Source organism: Brienomyrus brachyistius, chromosome 10 (genome assembly GCF_023856365.1).
Source record: "Brienomyrus brachyistius isolate T26 chromosome 10, BBRACH_0.4, whole genome shotgun sequence".
Classification (NCBI taxonomy): domain Eukaryota; kingdom Metazoa; phylum Chordata; class Actinopteri; order Osteoglossiformes; family Mormyridae; genus Brienomyrus; species Brienomyrus brachyistius.
Genome location: NC_064542.1, coordinates 5,203,397 through 5,228,581, shown reverse-complemented (window position 1 = coordinate 5,228,581; position 25,185 = coordinate 5,203,397). Strand labels below are relative to the sequence as shown.

At 43.4% G+C, this 25,185-nt stretch overlaps 1 protein-coding gene across 8 annotated transcripts; it reads right to left on the bottom strand.

Annotated features, from left to right (window-relative positions):
- Positions 1–4: 4 nt before the first annotated feature.
- On the bottom strand, positions 5–24,287 carry LOC125751144 (exocyst complex component 1-like). Of its 8 annotated transcripts, none has more exons than XM_049029721.1 (18): positions 23,290–24,287; positions 21,303–21,433; positions 15,920–16,079; positions 12,249–12,454; positions 8,899–9,126; positions 7,250–7,382; positions 6,723–6,832; positions 6,466–6,603; positions 5,432–5,534; positions 5,137–5,243; positions 4,728–4,829; positions 4,309–4,358; positions 4,036–4,189; positions 3,892–3,933; positions 3,266–3,449; positions 2,652–2,851; positions 1,488–1,682; positions 5–744 (listed from the first exon to the last, which is right to left on the bottom strand). In XM_049029721.1, exons 1-18 carry the CDS (start codon positions 23,417–23,419, stop codon positions 586–588), a joined length of 2,532 nt encoding a protein of 843 aa, XP_048885678.1. In that variant the 5' UTR covers positions 23,420–24,287; the 3' UTR covers positions 5–585. The 8 variants fall into 8 exon arrangements, with proteins under 8 accessions (XP_048885678.1, XP_048885671.1, XP_048885672.1 ...); XM_049029714.1 differs by having other exon boundaries at positions 3,892–4,189; positions 23,290–23,525; positions 23,700–24,287; XM_049029715.1 differs by having other exon boundaries at positions 3,892–4,189; positions 23,290–23,469; positions 23,700–24,287.
- Between the last annotated feature and the right edge of the window lie 898 nt (positions 24,288–25,185).

The window sequence follows — 25,185 nt, the reverse complement described above, 5'->3', positions numbered from 1 at the left end:
CCCATAATGCTTTGTATTTTATTGCATTTTTCAAAAGTCTCACAGTTTATAAAAATAATTTGATGCCTTGTTATTTTTTTGTACCCTCAAGAATGTTATGAGGCCAATGCTTATAATTCTCTTTATATTTGCCATTTATATTTATATTTTTTGCACTGCTCTATGATACATAACCAAAACACCATCATAGCCACCTGTTAAAGAGAAAATTGAAGATCATACCGGTGTTTTGCTGATTGCGAAACCTTTCCAGCATACATTTTGGATTACACAGTTCCAGCTTTGACCTGCACTGACTTGAAGGTTCACGAAAATGCAGTATGTTCAAAGATCCAATTAATATACATGAAAGAACTGTCACAGTGCACAGCTTTGTGAAGTACATAATCAAAAACATAAAAGCAATGGTGAAATATTTTAATTATGGCATATTTTTTAAATGTTATAACCATAATTAATAAGCACTGATCCATAAAAAGCAAGCTACTTATCTGGGAGATTTTTTTTGTTGAAAAATAACTTTCAAAAAGATTCCAATGAGCTCTGATACACTAGTAACTTTCATCTCCAATGACAACATGACATTCATGCTGGGGAGTCCTTGCTGATTGTGCTGAAGTACTCCAGCAAGTCCTGCTCAGTAAAGTCCAGTGAGATGCCTGCTCCAGGGTAGCACTTCTTTATGAGGTTCTCTGCCTCCCGGTACTGCTCCAGGAAAGCTGTCTTCATGGCATTCCACACCTCCTGAGGTTAGCCAAGCAAACAGCAGTCCTTACAGAATCATTCATGTTCCTGCACATGACGCCGGCTCCTTAAAATTTAACGAACCTGCCCCCCACCAGAATCTATCAGAAGGGGCCACCAAATAATGAGTTATTTTATTAGAACAAGTGGGGTGACTGATTGTGAAGCTTTTGCAAAAGGCTTCAGTTTTACTGAAACCACTTAAAGCACAAGGAGAATATAGGATCTGCCACATCTGTGTCCATTATTCACATTCATATTTTAAGAAGAGAAGCTACATTGTCACTGTGTTTCTGCAGTGGTACTGAGAGAATGAAGCTGCTTTTCTTAGGTGATTAATTATTTCAAGTGTAACCAATACATAAAGACTCTCACTCTCAACTGAAAAATGCAAGTTATAGAAGAAATGTCTAGAAGTAATTTCCCCTTGATAATAAAGTTTGTCTGTCTTTCTATCTATCCATGGCTTACTGGTATATAGCAGTGTTTCTCAATCTGGTCCTCAGGGACTGCCAGTCAGTCCACATTTTTGCCCCATCCCAGTACACCTCTACCATGTATTCATATTCTTGATTGATTGTTTCAAGTGTGCTGAGATCTGTGGGAGCAAAAATGTGGACTGTCTGGTGGGTCCCAAGGACTGGGCTGAGTGGTATATTACTCTATATACCACATATCATTTGAATGGCACAGCAGGTAAAACAATTCCCCCATTCCTGGCACGGTCAGTGCCAGTGAGTTACCTGCAGCAGGCGGGGGCAGTCCGCCAGCTCGCGATTCAGCCGTCTATGTGAGGCCTCCAGGGTGCGCTGCACCTCTCGACTGGTGTAGCGCTCTGCGACACGGCGCAGCTCCTGCTTGCTGTAGGCCAGCTGGAAGCCCACCTCCTCCTCCTGCACGCCATGTGCCAGGTGGCCCTGCACCCCGTCCAGGAAGTCCTGGGGAAGATGGTGGCACAGGAGGTAGTGCTCTCGTTCGGCAACTGGAGGGTTGCAGGTTCGAGCCCTGGTTCCTTCTAACCCCATCAAAGTGTCCTTGAGCAAGACACTGAACCCCAAATTGCTCCCGGTGAGCAGGTTGGCACCTTGCATGGCAGCCTCCGCCACCGGTGTGTGAATGAGTGTGTGGATGGGTGAATGTGAGGCATGAAATGTAAAGCGCTTTGAGTACTCGTAGGAGTAGAAAAGCGCTATATAAATGCAGTCCATTTGCCACTCAATCATGGGTGGAAAATGGACAGCGTGACAGCACTTGATCATGGGCAAAAATGAACAGCCTGACGGCACTGGATCATGGGTGGAAATCACAGTTCAGCAACAAAGGAGCCAGATTACCTTCTCTAACCATATTAGTCTACATGTGAGGAGTCTCATCAGGCTCAAAATCTAGTCCTGGTTTTATTGTCTGTCTGTCTCTCTCCCTTGCCTTACGAATATTTGTTTTATTTCTATTTCATAGCTTGCAGGCTCATAGCGGTTAAGAATGATGAATGGAAGGATGGACTATGTCATATTATTTTTATATTGTGTCTGTCATTGTTCAGAGAGTCAGCATTCTTCTGTACCCACTTTCCCTAACGTACTGTATAATATCTATCCTCTATAGCATCTCCCAACTTTTAAAGTAATATATTATGACCAAAACTAAAAAATAATGAGTAGGAAAAAAGGAAAATATTAAAACTGAGAATCTTTATATGAAAAGGGTATTTATTAATAACTTCATTCAATTTAGGGATACTGAGAAGCACTGCTTAAATATAAAAAATATAAGCGGTCAAAATTCTGGTACAATATTATCATTATCAGTTGCATCCATATTGCAAAATACAGTAATATATAAACAAACTGTAGCTCCCCAAATCAAAGCCACTGAATTTCATTGCATTTCGCGGGCACATGACTCACACTCAGCAAGCCAAGTGGCTGGCCCATCTGCATGGCCATGTAGTGCCGGAGGTGCAGCATCATCCTCTCTTTGGCCTCCTCATGCACCTTGTCGAGTCCTGACAGCCCAAGCTGCTCCAGAAAGTCTACCAGCCGGTGGTAATTCAGCAGCCTCACCACCAGGGGGCCTGAGCGTGCATTTGACCCAGAAAGCTTTTCCACTGTGGGAAGATAACATAAACAAATAAATCATATGAAGATTGCGTTCATCCATACATATAGTCACATAATCGGTTATTTATTATGGTTTTATTCACTTGCACTGTTTCTGTGCCAAGTTAGGCCAACTGGCATCTCTACCCTGCCAGCTGGGTATGAGTGTTTGTGCCCTGTAATGGGCTGGCATCCCATCCAGAGTGTACTCCTACACAGGAGGGGCAAGAGGCCCTCTTGTGACCCTGTCTAGAACAAGCTGGAAAATGGATGGATGCATCCGTAACTCCAAGCAAAATTCTGTCTGCACCTGTGCATTTTTATGGAAATTAGATCAGGTGCTGCTAGACTCAGAATGAGAAACTCCTTTTACAGCTATAATGAGTGGCAGCTTTGTTTCGGAGACGCTCTCCCGCACTCACAGGTGTGGACGGCCGCCTTGAGCAGCTTGGCGTATAAGCTGTCCAGGCCCCATCGCTCTTCTTCCCCCATTAATATGGCCTTGCCGTGGTACATAAAGTCCTCCAGGCGGGAAATGAAGGGCAGAATGCCCCCACGGGTCCGTTTCAAAACCTGCGGACTCTCCACCTCCCTGCACAGAGATTCCTATGCAGACAATAGCAGACAAAACGTAAGCAGGGGCCCCACCGGCAGATGTTTGCTCAGCAAGGACAATTTTTATTTTCTGTTCAACTCATGACTCATAGGTGCCATACAATGTCAGAAAAAAGTACCAATCTGTACCTTTCAGGGTACAATAACATGTCACTAGGGTTGTACCCTCATGGGTCTGCCAAATCAATCTTAGGTAAATGTACCCTTTAAAGTACAGAAATAGAATCTGAGGAATATTTTTGTAACACTGCGGGTACTTTATTGTTGTTTGTACCTTGAGGTACAAACTGTACCAGGGCTGTACCCTTTTCCCTGACAGTGTAGAGTGCAGTAGGGGCGCCGTGCTGTCCACCTGTAACATTAAATACAGGTGGACAGTCTGTGCTCGCATGCCTCACCACATAAGGGGACAGGCTGCGTTCACATAACTCACCGCATAAGTGCACAGGCTGTGCTGGCTGTGCTGCTGGGCGCACTGCAACAGAGAGCAGTAGAAGGAGGCCGTCAGCTGCAGCTGGTACTGGGACAGGCCGCGTCCCACACACCTCAGCACCACCAGGCAGCTCAGGGGATCAACCTTTTCGCATGAGCTGAGCAGGGCACAGAGGCGGGGCTCCGCTGACCCCAGCACGGCCTGGATGCAGTCCCAGCCTTCCATGCAGGGCTCTAGGGGCTCGAAGCTGGCTGACATTCGGATCCAGCTGTGAGGCCTCTTTTTCTGCTCCCGGGTACTGTAGCAGGACATGTAACACGTAAACTCAGCGGCCACTACAGTCAGAATGAGACACAAATGGGCTGAGTGCTTTTCAGGTGCCACATCTCTCACGCTACTCCGCAGCAGGGCACTCACACTGAGTTCTGGGTCTGGTCAACAACACTGCTTCTCCTACCAGCATGGAACTGGAGGCGGGGGGGGGTGCACAAAGATATAATTATAGGCAGCACACACATAGGTTTGAGCAAATTCAATCAACAGAGTTTTTAGTTTACAGTTGTGCAGGTTCCGTAGGATGACTGAGGAGTTTATTTGCACCTTGAAATCACATTTAAAACTGCTTCCCATAAACAAGGACAACTACCAGTGGGCTGGATCGCTGCTACTTTGCCATTTATTGACTTTGGTGCCCCCTGTTTTTTTTTCTTTTTTATGAAGGATCTTCCAGGAAAAGCAAAGAAAAGAAAAAGACAAGAGCCGGAAAATTGGGACTTTTTTTTAAATAGTTGTGGAAATGAGGTGGCAGAAAAGATGTTGAAAGATCATCTGCTCACCGCCACGGTACTGGAGCTGCTGTTCAGGCCAAAGAAGGATGTGAGGAACTCTTGCTCCTTGATGCACACTGCTCCTAGCTGGTTCAGGACCTGCTGGATCACCTGGAGCAAACAAGGAGCATGCAGCTACACACAGACCGAAGCGATACGCTGACCTAATCAAATCTAACCTATAATCACTCCTCCAGGTTTGCCTGCTGTGTTCTTTGGAACTCTACAAAAAGTTGCTTCAGCAGAAGTTTATTTCCAGAACTTGGTTCTTGGTTATTGAGGGAATGTCATTACACAATACTCAATCCGCACTGTTTAAATAAGCTCATAGCTAGGGGAAAGGGAAAGGTTGCATGAATTATCGACTGTCTAAAACGCCTCACCAAAAGGCTTACTGAGCTGGCGCCATGTGGCTTACCATGCTGGCTTGCCCCTCCGAGTATGATGACACTGGCGTGCTCCTGGACACGCTGGCCATACAGCCGGCGGCACTGGTCACCGAGTCCGGGAGCGCTGAGATCACACCTACACCAATGCCACATGGTCAGGCTGAATAACGATGATACCAAGGAACAACCAGAGCTCTCCACAGGCCCATTTCAGCCATGTCAGTGTGACACCACAAACTAAAAGAGGGTTAGGGGAATACAGTTTCCACTCTGAGCTTCTGGCTATCATTCTGATAGGACTGCGACCAATAACCGGAAACTCACCAATTTTTTTTGAATCTTTCGGTACACAGAACTGGAGTCTGGCTGCATCGAAAAGGTCTTTCATTTGTCTCTCGTAAAGCTTGCAAATGTTTTCAGCATAAACCTGCATGACACCAAGACATACTTTCTAAGAATTTACTCTTAAATGGATCTAGTTAAACTGATTTGAATGAAGCAAGCCCAATCAGCCACTAGATGGCAATCAGAGACTTCCACAATATGGCTGTAGCCCATGAGATCAAGGAGAAACCGTGCACTAAAAGTAAACATCAGTCAAATTGATTCCATTCCATTCTCAGAAATGCATTTCAAATTCCCTTCAATTTCACTGTACAAGTCAACAAATTAATTTTCATACCACCCCTGACATAGTCTTTACTGAGCATGGTTAATGAGCTACCAATGCTTTCCATTCAAGAAATAAAATGCTACTTACCTTCATATTGATTCCAGTGTCAGTATTCAATTGAAGCCAATCCAACAGAACAAAACACAGTTTTGATAACACAATGCATTTGATACTTTCCATGAGTGAAGATGCCTGAATGCTACATGAATGGAAAATATAATAATGGAATTTGTAGCTCCAGGGAAGCTACTCTGCATTGTATTCCCTGTTGGTGTTGTTTATCAGTATTAGTATTTTATAGCTAAATGTGTCTAGTGGATATTTTCTTGTGTCAATACAAATAAATTAGAGAGAATTTTATTGACCTTTTTAGCTACAAGAGAGACATTTATTACACAGGTTTAAATTTAACAGCCCCAATCGACAAGGTAAACACAAAAATGCCTCTCGGAAACATGCCAATAAGAACTGAGATATGCTAATTATAATTTTGCAGCTGCAGATTGCATTACATTTTCCCAACTTTGGTAATTTGTGCAGTATGTCTCTGGCTAATGGCTGGGATGCTATCATTAGAGCACACAACAGAGAAGCTATATATAGAATTGCCTTTGCCACGGCATGAATCCCGAATGCCTACAGCCCAGCTCCACATGCCTTTGAGTGTCAGTCACTTCGTTCTAACCTTGCTTAGCTGCTGCAAGATGACTGGGTTACTCTCCTTCAGCCACTCCATCAAGGGCTTATAGCGCATTAGTGACACGTGGAAGACGTTGGGCTTCCAGGGCTCGGTGCTGGCCCCATTCTCTCCCTCTCTCAGGCCCTGTCAATGGGGGCCATGAAACTCGTCACACTCTCAGGGCCTGGACCCTATGCTCCTGCCTCCGCTGCCTGTCTTGGCCTTCTGCATCAATTCGAAGCAGCTGCGGTGACCCCACCCACCTGCAGGATCACGGCGTTCGTGATGTGTCGGCAGAGACGGAGCTCAAAGGTCTGACGGACACTCTCGAACCGGATAAGCTGCTCCGCTACCCCCTGCAGTCTGCGCTGTCCTGACACACAACCAATAATGCCTAACATCAACATAATGGCCTTTCACTGTATTCCAAGACACTGCAAAATTCCCACTACAGTATGTTTTTAGAAATCCTATTTTGAATTCATTTTTACTTTTCATATTTAGAATTCTTCCCCATGTTAGCAATTCAATAACCGACCCTAGTACATGTGTGTTGGGTCCTTTGTTGGGCTGTTGTACCTTGTATCAATGATACATTCAACTTATTTATCTAATGGTTTTACCTGATGGATAAATATATTATGATCAACAGAAAAATCAAATGACTCTGGATTCATCCTTTTACCTTCATTCATGTTTGTGACAGAAACTGGACAAAAAATGACACACTGCACATTCTACGATTCGCTGGTGGTAAGATCAGCAGCCAGAGCGTTAGAGCGTAAGGCACCTGTGCTGAGTGGCGGGTAGAGGCCCTGGGACAGCGCCCAGACCGCCTCGACACAGCCCTTCATCTGCTCCTCATTCTCCAGGTCCCCTTTGGTCAAGACCTGCAAGTGTTCCTCGCGCACTGACAGCCAGTCCTGACAACACACAGACTGCAGGGTGACATCTGCTTCCACAGAGATGAAAGTGGAGAGCACTGACAGGAAGGGAGCTGAGCTAGTGCTGCCTGTCTACTTCACACAGAAACCTGCTTACCAGCTACTAACTACCAGCTCTTTCCTGAACAAACCATACAGTAGGTATTATATTATATTACTTTATATTATATTATATTATACAGAAGCTGAGAACTGCTGTGCTTGCAATAATTTTTTTTTTTATCGTTATCTCGAGATAATTATCTCGTTATCCTGAGATAACGAAGCTCATTTTCTCGAGAAAATCTACAGGTATCTTGACAACTGTAGCAACTGATTTACTCTAATAGCTTTATTTTGCCTCATTAACTTTTTGGTAAGTCGTATAAAGCCACATTTTATCGATTCCATTTGAAAGTCAATGTCAATTGAATCTAATTATCAAAATACAATATTCTCCCATGCGTGTTATAGTGAAAGCCTGTATCATAAAACTCCGATTAAAGCTATACTTAGTCCACTAAACAGTGCTGTAAAGGGGTACAGCATGGATGCTATCATTATCTTTCATCCTTTGGTACTGAAAAGTGACATTGTGTACAGGTGTTTTGTGTTTAGCAGGGCAATTAAGCACTCGTTATCATGAGAAATCAAGGTTTTTTATCTTGCGATAACGGCATTAAAAAAATAATTGCAAGCACAACCATTCTCAGCTTCTGTAATATTACATGCATTATAAAAATATTACTAATCATATAAGTTGACTGGATTTGCCATAATAAATGTTAATTCATACTGACTAACTACTTAAACATTATTTACTTTACTGTTTTTAGTAGATACTGTTTTTCAAAGCAACAAACAAGTAAGGCAAACAGCACATTACAAATGTACGTATGCTGAAGAGTTGACTAGCAAAAGTGTGACTAGACTATACTTCCAATGAATGCGCCGGTACAGGTATGAGCAGAGCGAGAGTTATACAAAATCTGCAGTACAGTCAAAAGTCTGGGCACACCTACTGAAAATCATTTGTTTTTCAACATGATACTGACCTTAAGCACACCTCAAGGTTATGTATCTAGTTAGTATTGTGAATAAGGAAAGAGATGGAGTGCTGTGACAGATGACCTGGCCCTCACAATCCCCCCACCAAAACTCTACAGAGCTGCTTCGGGGTGAGTTGGATTGAGGAGTAAGAATATGGTAGCAAACTTGTGCCCAGAACTTGTGGAAACTCCTTGAGGATGATTGGAGAAGCATTCCAGGAGGCTACAACTGGAAGTTCGTTGAAAGAATGTCAAGAATCTTCAATGCTGTCATCAAAGCAAAACGGGCATGTAAAATTTGAGAAAAAATTTAGATATTGAACACTTCTGTTGGTTGTTGCAGTACTTGGTATATATTACTTAATTGCCTCAAGGCCTTTTACTATAAGAGTATAAGATGAGTAAAATAGAGATTTAAAAACAGGTGTGTCCAAACTTTTCACTGTTACTGCATATGTCCTCCTTACCACTAGTTGGCAGAGCTCCGAACAAAGCTGGCTGTGGTTACGGTCGATGCGCTGTAGCCAAGCACTGCTGGTGTGGAGGATGTTTATCTGCTTTTGGACGCCATGCAGTAGCTCGTCATAATGGGACAACACCTCCTCGATGTGTGTCACCTCCAGCAGGGCCTCGTCGAGCAGGCTAAGCAGCTGCTCTCCCTGACGCTCGGTCTCCATCAGGGATTGGAAGTTTTCCTGGGGGTGAGTAAAGATGACACAGTGTTTGGTGATTGGACAACATTAGTTTCACTGCATTCAAATGTCATTCCGCCTTCCATAACTGCTGATCTAATACAGAGGAAGCAGGAAGCTTCTCCCAGTAAGCATGGAGCACCTTGGATGGGATGCCAGTCCATCACAGGACAAGCACACAAGTACATTATACTGTCAGCTTAGAGATTCCAGTACAAGTAAATGGCATGTCCTTGTACAGCAGGAGGAAACTGGCACTCCCAGAACAAATACAGGAGAAGATATGCCCTGCATGCAAAATGCTACCCACTGAGAGTGCCAGTTCATCAAGATGGAATTTAGTAGTGATGAACAAAATGATGCCTTATGAACCATGCTGTATTTTTTTTACGCCACTAGATGGTGCTCTTGGTTTGCTCTGGGGCATGCTTTGTGTCCATTTTTGAACAGAGAGCACTGGTGGGGTGAAAAAATACATAAAGCATCCTTTAGTCTATAAGGTGCATGCAGTATCCTTTAGTCCATCACTGTAATTTAGCATGATGACAGCCTCAGTCATATTCAAACTGTTTTTACCCTAACTCAGCAATAGGATTAGAAGGAAAGGTTCAATGTAATTTAGTTATTTATATTATGTGTATTAGTGGCAATAAGAATAATTGTGTTGAGCAATTTAATTGTGTACATCAGTCATAATTTTGGTAAATGGTTTAATAAAGTGAGAATATTTCCAAATATGAGTTTATTGTAATCTGAATGCTTTTGCTAATATATTGAATATGGATAATATTATTAACTGGGGACATGGATTGAATTATTGTACCTTATTATTGCAAAGTAATGAGAAAGCATGCAATTTCCCCTGTGTAGAGCATGCACAGATCCTGAAAGAGGGAACAAGCTCCAAAACAAGGGAAGCATTCAAAACCCAGTGGTCTTGAAGGGACTCCAGATGGAGAGCAGTTTCAGCCCAAAGGCAGCCTTCTGCTGGAATGACAGGCTACGGCACTGATTCCCAGTCTGAGGTATGACTGGATGCACTGCTGCTGGAGGATGGAGATGCCATCTTCCCAGTAGGCTGATCATGCTGCCTTTGTATTCATTTCACCAGCACAGATCTAACAGGGACAACCCAGGTATTCTCAGAAGCACAGACCCCAGCAGGCCTTATATAGAATAGAGTAGTTATACTGTATAGTAGGGCTGTGCGTCAATTAAAAATTTTTAACTAATTAATCACAGAGTTTTCCGTATTTAATTGTGATTAATCGCATGAAATTCTTAACATTTAAAAATGTAAACTTACACAATAACAATTGAATAATATATACATTTTCTGTAACATAAACCCAGGAGCATAATATTTTAGATTTTACATTTTAATGAATTAACCTGTGAAAAAACTAAAATTCTTTACTTACACTTCTTGCAAACAAGTATCAAGCTGAGTTATAACTAGATAAACAGACTTCACTGAGAAGAGATGCCATTGTATTACCCATCAAAACACACAATTAAATTAGTTTCCATAAACAAAGCAGCTGAAACTTAAAACTACTCATCTCTTATCAGATCAGCTATTGAAATTCTGAACAGTCACCATTTTACTTTTACGTTCTGTAGTTTTGCTCACAGTTGCTCACAATGCAAATGAGAATAGATTCCACTGTTCATCAATATGGTGACACCAAGGTAGTTGTCATTACTTACAGATGTGCAATAATCCCCACTCATTTTCAGTGCACATTTAGAGTGACTATTCTAGACATACAGTAAAATCCAGTTATAACGGACTTCAAGGGACCTGGCAAAACAGTCCTTTATATCCAACATCTGTTATATCCAGAGTTGCTCTGTGCCCAGAACTACAGGACACCATTTACTCATGCCACATCCCAGCAGACACACTTGTGGTATAGATTATTATGCTGTACATGTAGTAATCCAGCTTTACCTGCGTGACTGTTAATAATCCCGACTAGGTATCTGTGCTGGATATCACCGGCACGCCACACGCCTTGTAGGTGGAGCCTGCATGTCCGTTATAGCCGAACAAAACTATAGCTAAATGCAGCCCTGGGGACCAAATTGTTTGTCCATTATAAGCGAAATTCCATTATATGAGAGTCTGCTATATACAATGCTTTTTCTGCATGTTCTTAAAGGTGTATGGCCAGGACCAGCGGACCTCGTCCGTTATAGACGATATTCCATTATAAACGAGTCCACTATAACAAGATTTTACTCTAATAGTTCTTCTGGGTAGCAGATTATAAAAATGAATCTTCTGATGCAACTCAAATGACTTCTTTCAGTCCCTTGTCCTACTGTGTTAACAGAATGACAGTTTCTAGCTATTCATTTAGCTAAAGCCCCTGTGACTTTATCATTAGTTTCTTTTGCCAAAGGTCCGCTTCGAGTAGCACACTCAAACAAAGTGGACTGATGAAGAGTACCTGATATCTCGGAAACGTTACTCGGGTGTTTCGCTCTCAGAAGATAGGCCAGTGATGAATTACTAAATTCAGCTTTGCAAATTGAACATACTACTTTCGTTTTTTCTAAAATGCCATCTGGTAACATTTTAACTAAAAGTTTCCTTGCCTCCAAACTAGTGAAAGCAAATGCTAGCAAAATTGGATAAGTGAACAAATTCTTGGCACGTCACAGGATAATGCGTCAGTCACGTCAATTTTTTTACGGGTCAAAATGTCCAAATTATCACAAAAATTCACGCATTTAGTTCCCCAGCACTACTCTATAGATCTCCATGAGGTACACAGAAAGATATATAGGTTAGAGCAAGTTTTGGGGTCAAAGCACAGGGTCAGCCAGCATGCAACACCCCTGTAGGCTTGACCCTTGTGCAGGGGCACAACAGTTACATCAGTCTGCCAGTCCCAGAAGTCAAACCAAGGTGATCTACCACAGATGCATTAGACTAAGTTCTGGATTTACTTCTTAATAATGCTGAGGACTAATCTAGTCTAAATCTGTACCCAGCATAAAGCAAAAGCCTTCGAATAAAATGCTTCCTGGTTTCTGCTTTTGGAGGTCTTCCATCTCCATTAGTATGTGTAACTGTGAATAGAGGTTAATGGAGCCTAAGAGTATTTGGTGGTCACCTGATCCATGCTGGCCAGATTGGCGTGCAGGGTCTGGGCAAAGGCCTGGGCGTCCTGCATGGCTCCGTCGCTCTCCTCCATGAGCCTCTGCACGTCGGCCGCCTCCCGTAGCGTCAGCTCCTGGAAGTCCTCCTCTTCCACCTCCTCTTCCGCCCCTTTTGACTCTGGCGTTGCTGCTTCCCTCCCATGCTGCCATGGTAATACCTCTGCAAGCAGTTATTTGTGGGAGTAATAGATATGAACAAAAAATCAACATCATCTTGTATCTATTTTATTTTGCTAATCATCATTATTATGCTAATTTGAAGGGGTTTCTATTATGCAAGGTGCAATGCTTTCCTAAAACAATGAAGCTGCAGGGACACTGTCACACTGATAAACAGGTATTAGGTTATACATTTATCATTGTTTCTTTCATATAAATACTAATGATAATAACAATGACAATAATAACACAAACAATAAGAAGAAGAATAATTAGGAATTAGGCTTACAGTTAGACACAATGTAGCATTTTCAGGGATTAAAATGTGTTTTATCCTCAGGCAGTGCTTTTGTATAATGGGAAACCACAGTTTATTTTGAATTAATGGCATATTTCAAACTTTCCAACACCCTGTTGTTTCACCCTAAGGCCTCAAATTAGTTAACAAACTGAGTCTAGGGTTAGGGTTAGAAAAGTATGACATTTTCAGGCATTTTCATGATAGTTCTGGGCCCTCATAGGATGGGAAACCACACTTCAGCTTGCTTTAGTAAGATAATTAGCCTCGGCATGTTTTTTGGACTGGTGGGGGGAAACCGGAGTACCCGGAGGAAACCCCACGACGACATGGGGAGAACATGCAAACTCCGCACACATGTGACCCAGGCGGAGACTCGAACCTGGGCCCCAGAGGTGTGAGGCAACAGTGCTAACCACTGCACCAACAATATTATTATTATTATTATTATTATTAATAATAATAATAATAATAATAATAATAATATTGAGAAGAATAATCACCAGGGTAACTGATGTACAGTTTTATGGGCTTATTTTCCCTATACTTACTCCTAATCTTATTTCCCCCATACTTGCCCTGTACAGTCCATATGCCTGAAAGACAAGGTTACACAAGTGTATACTCTACACTGTACATATATAAGAATGAATGTCGGATAATTTAATATGAAAGATTAGCAGATGGTGAGGAGGAGACACTGATTTACTCAGTTTTGATGATCACGACCATCTGGAGGTGTTAAGAAGCAGATACATGTTACAGCTCAAATGTAAATGTGTGTCCACACAGTGTGACCATATCTCTTTGAACTGAAATACAGAAAGGATTTCTCTCACCCTCCATTACAAACACCCGCCTGCACTTGCAAAGTAAAGTACTTTCTCTAAGCCTTTTTTAGCAAAGTATTCCCAGCTGGCAGCACAGTTGAACGTCAGTAGCAAAGCTTTCAAAACGAAAGGCAATGTCCTGTCTAAATTCCTACTTGAATCCCGCAGGACCTGCTCAATGAACAGTCTTCTGCCAGTCAGTGTACAACTTGTAAAACTGACACCACACAAGAGGAAAACCCTTCAGTTTCGGGCATTTACGCCAATATTTTTTGATGAACCTCACCCATAAACACGATCCAGTTCTTTGGTCTTTTTTTTTTAAATTCAGTGCAGGTTTTCAGTCTCCTCGTGCTGCTGTAAATGAGGGACTTGGCACTGGTAAGCTGACACATTTTCTGATTTGCAACATTTCTCCCTGTCAGTTTTAGCCGCACCAGGCCAATAAAGCTGCCATTTAAAACATCTGTTCATGGGATGACGCTGAAATGGCAACGAAGGTCAGTATTGAAGGACCACAAATGCTTGAAAATGGTAATGAGTGCAGTGCTGTACCCTGTTTGTTTATGTATGAGCTACGCCTAAGGGCAAGGCAGAGAACAGAAACCTGCATCTTTACAGCATACAATACTGAGAGCCGTTAAACCCAGATGCTAAATTTTGCTTCTTTGTAGAGTGTTATTGATGGTGGAAGTGACAGGTGACAGGCAACGGGTTAAACCTGATAGCCAAGGTAATAAAATTGTACTGACAAACAAGGCAACTGGTTAGACCTGATAACCATGGTAACAGAATAGAACCAATAGCCTGAGCAACAGGTTAAACTGGATAACCATGGTAACAGAATAGAACCGATAGCCAGAGCAAAAGGATAGACCTGATAACCATGGTAACAGAATAGTAACAACAACCCAGGTAACAGATTAGACCGGACAGCCATGGTAAAGAATAGAACCAATAGCCAGAGCAACAGGTTAAACCTGCAATACATGACAGCAAGTTAGATGTGATTGCTATGGCAACAGGTTAGACCTAATAGACCTGACCTGGAATTTAATACCTGGTGAAGGTATAGCATTAACTTGCTATAAAACTAATTAAATTTGGCTGGAATTAGGGCTTGTGGGAGTTTTACTTACACAAAAAAGGACTGAGGGCAGAATGAAAAATGATTGGTCCCACCCCCTAAGTAAAACTCCCACAAGCAATATCTGGGGTGACATTCTCATGGAGGATGGGCTCATATGGGCTCAGTGAATAAAACTACACCACTGGGGACGGCTCCAAATCATGCCATCTCTACAGCTTTGTGTTGTACCTGCCCCTGTAACCCTCTATCACTCCCATTATTATCAACAGATTTCAGACTGAGTTACAAAAAATGAAGAATGCAGGCAAATCTCTCAAAGCTGTGTGATGCTGTCTGGTTGTTATGTACAGTACCAGTCAAAAGTCTGGACACAGCTGCTTGTAATGCATTTTAGTTGTTATTCACCTTATAGTAAATGGCCTCGAGGCAATGAAGTAATATATTTTAAATACTGCAACGATTAACAGAAGTGTTCAACATCTCAAATTGTAGACACTTCAAAATAGCCCCTTATTGCTTCAATGACAGCATTTCAGACTCTTGGCATTTTTCCAACCACCCTCTACATGTAGCCACCTGGAATGCTTCTCCAACAGTCTTGAAGCAATTTCCACAAGTTTTGAGCAAAAGTTGGCCTCCTTGCTCTTATTCAACCAACTCATCCCAAAGCAGCTCTATAATATTTAGGTGGGAATTGTGGGGGCCAGGTCATCTGTCACAGCAGTCCCTCTTTCCTTGTTCACTGGATAATACTTACCACATAACCTCAAGGTGTGTTTCGGGTTGTTATCTTGTTGAAAAACAAATGAGTTTCAGTAGGTGCATTCAGACTTTTGACTGGTCCTGTACTGTAAATCCATGTAAACTCAAAATAGGCACCAAGACCAAAATTGTGATTTTTCTTTTTAAAGAGTACTCAGATGAAAATCAATTAATTTCAAGGGCTTTTTTTATACACACTGCATAAAAATTCTTACCTGTTTTCAGAACCAAATAGACAGCAGACATGTATAGTTTAGTCAATAGTAAATAACAAAAAAATAAATAAATAACAGAAAATAACACCATAGTAGGCAAATAGACGTATATAACTGAAACATTACTCACTGTCATCCCCCAGAACCAAGCACTGTTGTAGTAAGTCTTCAGTGAGTGTTGTTGATTATTACACAATGTAATATTTGCCAAATTTACCTTGAAGAAAATTTCATTGGCTAAGCACACAAACTCATAGGACAGTAAGCGTACCTTCCAAGATAGCAGGGCTGATGTTAAGGAATTGCACTTTGTCTTGGAGGTATCGCTGGTTTATCTTCCAAAGACAGGTAACGAAGGCTTTCTTTTCTGCAGAGCTGCTGGAAACCCACTTGTACACCTTGTCCAGGTGCAGATGAAACTCTGCAGTTTCCTGTATGGCCAGAGAAGTGCATGTGTGAGCATATGTGATGCCAGGTAACAGCGCTGGTCAAGCAGATCTGTTTAAACGCCATAACAAGGCCATTTCACATAAGCAGGTACAGAAAGTTACACCTTGTTTTAATTATAACAATAGAATCATACAAGGCATTTTCAAATCTGACCTCCTAATCATCCCTCTATATCTAAATGGTGAATTCTCTTCTGCTCTTTCACCACCTTAGCTACCCTGTGGTGAACATACTGGTGCATAATGGCTGCCTTTGCATTATTCAGGTGGGGGCTACACAGTGGTGGTGGTTGAAATGGCTGCATGAACTGAAATGAATTGGTTCTGTAAAGTTCTTTGAAGGTCTTCAAAATCGCTATATAAATGTAGCATTAACTCATACTTTGTAGTGTCACGCAAAACAATTAAGAATGATAAAGACAATTAATACAATAAATTATGTGCAGAAAAAAATCAATAGTAATAATAAAGTAATAATGAACCTTTGGCTTCTTCAGTGTACCTGACCTGCCTACACTTTGTATATACAGTATTCTGTGGTGGAGCATTGACTGTGCACTTTACTGTTACAAAGCTAGGCTTTTCAGTTATGATTGCGCCCTCTGCTGTGTGGGTGTTGCTGTGGCTTAGATGTACCAGGTGCTGCTTTTGCGAGGGGGGAGGGGGGGCACTGGCCACTGCCCACCCAAATGTACTGAGAATGCTTAATGCTGAATTCTCACAGCAACAGATCTTCGTAAAGCCACCTTTGGAATGACGAGCAAAAGGAAATGCATAAACCAAGGAAAGCAAAGCTGTTGCACGCATAAAAAAGCTAATAAAATTACCTTTAGTATATATGTAGGCTGCCCTGCGATGGGCTGTCCCCCCATCCTGGGTTATTCCCTGCCTCGTGCCCATTGTTTCCGGGATAGGCTCCGGACCCCCCGCGACCCAGTAGGATAAGCAGTTTGGAAAATGGATGGATGGATATATGTAGGCCGGTTTATGAGATTATTATATTACTGTACTATACTATACATACACTGCACTACATGATACTATATTGTACTATACTCTACTATATTGCATTGCATTGTATAATAATCTTCTCCTTCCTTGAATGCTGTGCAAGGTATATTCATCAATGATTTTGCTGAACAGGCGTATGCTCATCTCCTGGAGCTGACATTTTATTGTGGTGGAGGGGTTTGCATGTTCCAATGATCCCAGGAGCGCCTGCACCCATGGGGCCTGGTTGGGCATAGCCTGAAAAAGGCATGTAAGTCCCCCCTCCAATGGGCTCACCATCTGTACAAGGGGCCAAAGGGGTCGGGTGCAGTGCGAGTTGGGCACTGGTGGAAGGTGGGGACCTTAGTGGTCCGATCCTTGGCTGCAGAAGCTAGCTCTAAGGACATGAAATGTCACCTCTCTGGTGAGGAAGGAGCCTGAGCTAGTGCGCAAGGTTGTGAGGTTTTGACTAGATATAGTCGGGCTCACCTCGATGCACGGCTTGGGCTTTGTAACCAGTCCCCTTGAGGGGGGTTGGACCCCCTTTACGGGGAGAGGCGCCGAGCAGAGGTGGGCATACTTATTGCCCACTGGCTGGGTGCCTGTACATTGGGGTTTACCGTGGTGGATGAGAGGGTAGCCCCCCTTCGCCTTCGGGTGGGAAGATGGGTCCTGACTGTTGTTTGCGCTTATGTGCCAAATGGCAGTTCAAAATACCCACCCTTTTTGGAGTCCTTGGAACGGGTGTTGGAGAGCGCTCCTCCCGGGGACTCTCTTGTTCTGCTGGGGGACTTCAATGCTCACATGGGCAATGACAGTGAGACCTGGAGGGGTGTGATTGTGAGGAATGACCCCCCTGATCTGAACCCGAGAGGTGTTTTGTTATTGGACATCTGTGATTGTCACGGATCGTCCATAATGAACATCGTGTTCAAGCATAAGGGTGTCCATTCGGCACCAGGACACCCTAGGCTGCAGTTCAATAATTGACTTTGTGGTCGTGTCATCGGACTTAAGACCGCATGTATTGGACACTTGGGTGAGGATTGGGGCAGAGCTGTCAACTGATCACCACCTGGTGGTGGGTTGGCTCCGCTGGTGGGGGAGGAAGCCAGTCAGACCTTGCAGACCCAAGCATATAGTGCGGGCTTGTTGGGAACGTGGGGGACATTGAGTCCGAATGGGCTATGTTCCGCGCCTCCATTGTGGAGGCGGCTGACCGGAATTGTGGCTTTAAGGTGGTCGGTGCCTGTTTCGGTGGCAATCCACGAACCCGCTGGTGGACACCAGCAGTGAGGGATGCTGTCAAGCTGAAGGAGTCCTATCAGGCCTTTTTGGTCTGTGGGACTCCGGAGGCAGCTGATAGGTAATGCAGATACAGGAGATCTGCATTAGGCTTTTTCCTCCTCTCAGCATCAGCCACAGGGACTGCCCTCTGCCTCAGGCTGTGCAGGAGGAGGGGGAGAAGTGAGACCAAAGCCTGTGATGTGTTATGTTTGCCAACAGCAGGGACATCTCGCCAGCCAGTGTCTCTGGTCCACCATCCGGCAGTTCAGAGTGGCTCAGAGGTCCCTGCTGTTCTGCTCCTGCGCCTGAGTGCTACTCCACTAGGCTCTGCAACCAGAGCTTCCAGTCATACGCATCTTCTTTATCACCTTGCCGAGCTGCATACAGGCAGAACCAGTCAACCACTGTAGGAAAACGGGATTTAAGAGCATTCTCCAGAGAGATCATCTGCTGGGCCCACCTAGCACCGTCTATTCTCTGGATCTCAGTGTTCCATGATGCTCGCAGAGCAGCCCATGCAGGCTTCAGCGGTCACTGAGGCAAAAACTTGAAAATGGGAGGAGTTTGGCAAGGCCATGGAGAATGACTTCCGGACGGCTTTGAAGAGATTCTGGTCCACTATCCGGCGGCTCCGAGTGGGAAAGCGTTGTAGCATCAACACTGTTTATGCTGGGGATGGGGCGCTGCTGAACTCAGCTCAGGACATTGTGAGTCGGTGGAAGGAATACTTTGAAGACCTCCTCAATCCCACCAACATGCCTTCCAATAAGGAAGCAGAGTCTGGGGACTTGGGCGTGGACTCACTTATCTCTGGGGCGGAGGTCGCTGAGGTGGTTAAAAAGCTCCTTGGCGACCGGGCTCCAGGGGTGGATGACATCTGCCCAGAGTTCCTCAAGGCTCTGGATGTTGCAGGGCTGTCTTGGTTGACACGTATCTGCGGCATCGCGTGGACATTGGAGGCGGTGCCTCTGGATTGGCATCACACTCCTGTGACTGGGGATCACACTCCTCAGCCTCCCTGGTAAGGTCTATTCAGGGGTCCTGAAAAGGAGGATCCGTTGGATAGTTGAACCTCGGATTTAGGAGGAGCAGTGTGGTTTTCGCCCTGGCCGTGGAACAGCTTGATACTCAGCAGAGTCCTGGGGGATCCTGGGAGTTTGCCCAACCAGTCGACATGTGCTTTTTGAACTTGGAGAAGGCATTTGACCGCGTTCCTCTGGGAGTCCTGTGGGGAGTGCTCCAGGAGTATAGGGTGCCGCTTCTTTATAAGGGTTGTTCGGTACCGTGTACAACCGGTGTCAGAGCTGGGTCCGCATTGTCAGCAATAAGTCAGACTGGTTTCTGGTAAGGGTTGGACTCCGCCAGGGCTGCCCTTTTTCACCGATTCTGTTCATAACTTTTATGGACAGAATTTCTAGGCACAGCCAGAGGGTTGAGGGTGTCCGGTTTGGTGACCTCAGGATTAGATCGCTGCTCTTTGCAGATGATGTGGTTCTGTTCGCCTCATCAAACCGTGAACTTCGGCTCTCACTGGCGCAGTTCGCAGCCAAGCATGAAACGGCTGGGATGAAAATCAGCACCTCCAAATCCAACACCATGATCCTCAGCCAGAAAATGGTGGAGTGCTTTATAACTATATGAACTCTAATGAATGTCAATATAAATGCAGTTTCATGCTCCCCGGTCGCCCAGAGGAGGCTGGGGTCCCCTTCCAAGTCTAGGTTCCTCTCAAGGTTTCTTCCTGCTAGAGGGAGTTTTTCTTGCCACTTGCTTGGTGGGGTTCTGGCGTTTAAATGTAAAGTGCTTTGTCACAATGACCGTTGTTAAAAGCGCTATATAAATAAAATTGAATAAATAAATAAATGGAATTGCTCTCTCCGGGCGGAGGAGTTTAAGTATCTTGGGATCTTGCTCATGAGTGAGGGAAGGATGGAGCGGGAGATCAACAGGTGGATAGGTGTGGCATCAGCAGTGCACTGCATCGGTCTGTCATGGTGAAGAAGGAGCTGAGCCAAAAGGCAAAGCTCTCGATTTACCAGTCGATCTAAGTTCCTACCCTCACCTATGGTCATGAGCTGTGGGTAGTGACCGAAACACATTTTTTAAATTAAGGAAAACCAGAAAGTCTAATACTTGGACAGCACCAATTACCAATATGTTCAAAAACATATTAGCTAAGCTACTGGATTGCATGAGTCGATAGTAAATTATCAGACCAAGTATTAAGTGGTTGTGTGGGCATTGCTTGGCGCTTACTCTTCTTGGCTAGGAGTCTTCTAGAGGGATCACACCTGTCGGAGAAGCTAGATGCTGATCCTCCTTCTGGACCATAAAAAATAAGTAAATAGGTGGCTATGGGTGGAGCAGGGAGACCATAAGCAACATACACAGATCCCTGAATCCTCGAGTGATTTTAACATGCCTTAAAAACCTCCATCCATCCATCCATTTTCCAAACCACTTATCCTACTGGGCCGCGGGGGTCTGGAGCCTATCCCGGAAGCAATGGGCACGAGGCAGGGAACAACCCAGGATGGGGGGCCAGCCCATCGCAGGGCACACTCACACACCATTCACTCTCACATGCATTCCTACGGGCAATTTAGCAAGTCCAATTAGCCTCAGCATGTTTTTGGACAGTGGGGGGAAACCGGAGTACCCGGAGGAAACCCCACGACGACATGGGGAGAACATGCAAACTCCGCACACATGTGACCCAGGCGGAGACTCAAACCCGGGTCCCAGAGGTGTGAGGCAACAGTACTAACCACTGCACCACCATGGCCTTAAAAACATCTTCGTGTGAATTTAAATTTAAATTACATGAGGCTAGTCTCAAAGACTCATGCCCAGATTATTTTAGTTAGACAAAGCCCCTTTATTCTGGAACGTGGTCAAAAATGTTCTTTGATTTAGCGCCGCTCTGACCTTGACGGCGTCTATTCCATCTACGAGTGTGAGCTCACTCGCTGGCCAGCAGTCATTCAGCTTGTAGTGGCTCTTTGCGGCCTTCACTGTCATCAGCACCACCTCCCCAGATGCCTTCTGCTCTGAGCTCACTTTGGAGAGACACAGGAGGAAGGGCAGAGTGATACAGAGAAAGGAGAGAGAGTGAGAGGACAGAAAAGAAAATCAAAAAAAGTGTTGCTAAAATAATACAGATGGAAATCATTTTCAATTAATATTAATGTGAAGGGTTATAAATGTCACTGTTTCCCCTGGAGGTCAGATGTGTTACCATCTTCACATAGCTCCTTGTGTCTGAGAATCAGGAAGTCGCCCCTAATGGGCATTTATGCTTGTGAACTGTTGATTGGATCAGGAAATTTGTGTGGCTGTGTTGCAATTAATGACACATAGTGATTTGAAGAGCTGCGATTTTAAATGCCGTGCAAATCAGGTTTTTAATTACAGCGTCACAAAGTCCTTCACATATCTCCACGGCCACAATGCTGTTATCGGACACGATACACGACGCATGTAATGCGCGCTTTACATCTACATGCAATAAGCGTGTCACTGACAGACAAGCCCATAATTGCGCAAAGCAGAGAGAAAAGCTCTGCTGGTGATTCAATGAAGGGGAGATTCGTGGGTAAGCAGCAAGATGCTGACCCCACTTCTCAAAAGATAGAGCCCTCAACATCTCAAAGAAATTGCACTACGAACAGCCAGCTTCAAAAATGTCACCCTTAGATGTCAATATCAGGCATCCCTGCACCCGTTTTGTGTTAGACGGCTGTAGAGGGAAAAATACACGAGCCCAGAAAATCATGGCTATTTTTCTCATCTCAGAATCACCACCTACCCGACTGTCTCATCCAGTGATGCCATTTGTGTTTTAAAACAATATTACCATATTGTGATATGTAATATATATATTGTGTTTATATTAGAAATGAAGGGACACCAAAGTCATTTTTCAGGATCCTGATACACAGTTGACCATTCACTTAATGCTGTAAAAATGTCAGAAGCAGTCTAAATTATTGAAATATGCTCACTGTGAATTGTATGCAACCGCTGAATGAGATCCACACTTCACAAAAAATGCAATTTTTTTTTCCTTATTTGGAAAACAAAAATCTATTTTTCTGCTTTTATTGCAGTTTGCGTACTACAGCAAAAGTAACAAAAAAAGCGTAGAATCTGGACAGCTGTTGTGATGGAAAATACTGTCTGTGTAAACATTTCAAGAAGAAAAAAGCTTGTTTCAGGCTCCCAATCACATCATGCATGCCAGACACCCACACACTTGGTGAGATGACAACACCATTTTGTTGGCTGGCCTAGCACAAGCGAATTCAGCCGGCTTCTACACAGCAAGGGAAACCTTAAGGGAAAGGTGCCACGTGCCAAGTTTATGCCTTTTGGACGCCCCTCTTGGGCTGCTCCTAATAAAATGAACAGGCCAGGGTAGCACTAATCCACACGGGCACTGAGACGTGTAATGCTCATTACCCTGGCACAGCCACAGCAAATGGAGGCTGTAGTACCACTGCATCAGCTACAAAAGGGATATTTTTTATCACTTAATACCAAAGCTATTAGCTGTAAGAGTCATAAAAGTGTATGTTTAGGTCAGATACACTTTTAATAAGTGGGTGCTTGTGTGTGTGTGTGTGTGTGTGTGTGTGTGTGTGTGTGTGTGTGTGTGTGTGTGTGTGTGTGTGTGTGTATGTGCATGCGCACCTGGGCTTTTGTTTGTTATTTTGTCTCTTAATTAATATTATTATTTTCAAAGGTTGTAAGATCAGGTCTAGAAAGTACAAATTCAGACCAAAATTTTGTCTCAACTAACAAGTTGAATATAATGAGTCACAGTGACGGAGTAAACTAGTTGGTTGGAGAAAAAAAATCTCGGTCTGCATTTGTACTATTTGGAACCGAACGTCCCACCTCTGATTATTATTACCTGCAGCACACAAAATGGCACTTTTTCTTTTCCTGCTGGCCTTCCACACAAAGGATACAGCCAGCAGCCTCTGCTCCCGAGGTGTGAAGATCTCTCTCTGCAGAGTGTGTCGCAGGGGGCTCACAGCCATTCTGGGGACGAAAGCTGCAGCTGCCTGCTCTCAGGGCACCGTTTCGCTTTCTTTTTGGATAATATTACGCCAACACAGTTCACAGTGAATGCCTCGCCTTCATACACTATTAAACACATACATTTAATCATGAAACAATACCACCGGCCATCCAACTTTCCCTTATATCTTCAAAAAACATAGGCAGGAAGATGAAACGTCACATTTAGAAAACCGAATCGCTCAAACAGAAAAAGGTTAAATGCGGTGTTATAGGTACTTATCGGCATGTCCGGCTTACGTGCTGTATAATATCCAGCAGGATTTTTATGCTCTCCGCCTTACCGGACAGGTGGACAGTCCGGCCGGCAGCGCTCTCCAACTGCTCACACTTACTGATACTTTTACAGACGATTGCTAAAATAAGCCGAAGCACCTCCGGATGTGGTTAGAACTTCTGGTTGGTTTCTTTGCATTCATCAAGAGGATGTAGGCGAGATATATAGAAACAGGAATCGTTTTGCGTCGTGCTGTTCTTTCTTGTGTCTTTAAAAGTTAGGAAATTGAGCGTCAAATGGTTTAACTGCGAGGAATGTTATGGGTACTGTAGGGTGACTTTTATCAGCTGTCTTTGGTATCTACGATGCTCTGCTGCTTAGTTGTTTTCTCGTGTTGCTAATGTATAACAAAAAAGCAAAACAAAAGAAAACTTTGAAAGCTCTCGCACGCCTGTATTAAAAATGAACATACTTGCAATGCCATACATGTTCCCTCTTTTTAGTTGCATTGGAGCATCCATGAAAACAAGGAATTAATTATTTCAGAATTGCTAGTACGTAAGCCACATATAAGACAGTAACGGAATTTCAGTACCAGTACGTCAACCGATTCCTGCGAAAGAACTTGTCAATGGATTTAACGTCCGAAGTGTATAACTGCTTTCTGTGGTCGCCAGATGTCAGTATTTCACGAGAAATAACCCCCCACTAAAATGGCATGGTATTTGTATGTATATTTTACAGTTTATAAATGACCGAAGGATTTTTGTAATTGGTCATATACAAAAACCATATTTTTGTTTATGGGCACACACATTTGTGTTTATTAATCTCTTGCTGAAAATACGAACGTATTAACCATTCATAATGCAGCCGAACTATTTTAAAGCTATTTCTTGTATTACAAAGAATGACTGTTTATTTAAAATGTATATTACTATTTAATCGTTTCTTTTACGATTACAAATGATAAATTTAAAATATGCAGCATTGAAATAAAAGTATGTATTTCAAATTATACTCCTTCTCCACCAGTATAATCAATAGTTTCTGTGGCATTGTAATGATGAAGATGACGCTACTAAAAATTCCCAAAATATTCTGTTTAAAAACTCAATGAACGATCGAAAAAAATGAACCAACAAAGAAAGACAAACGGATGCAATCTGCAGTATAAGACAGTTTTAAAACGTCACTTTTTATGAGCAAAGTTATCAGTTATTTCGCGCAATAAGGAGTTTTATATTACTAATGGTAAAAGATTCCCATCACAAAATTCAGCACATTCTAGACCGGCGAGTGGTATTTACATGAGATGCTGCTTTGGGTTTTGTAAGTGCTACAGTACATGGGCCAACTAGTTGGATGTAAGCCAAGGCAACGTCACCGGAGTGTAGGTGGGGTTAATGAAGAGAATATTATAGTACTGGTGCGGGCTCCGCTCAGAGAAGAGGGGAAGGGAGAGATCCATGTAATGAGGTAGGGTATCAGTTTCAGTTTCGCGAAAAC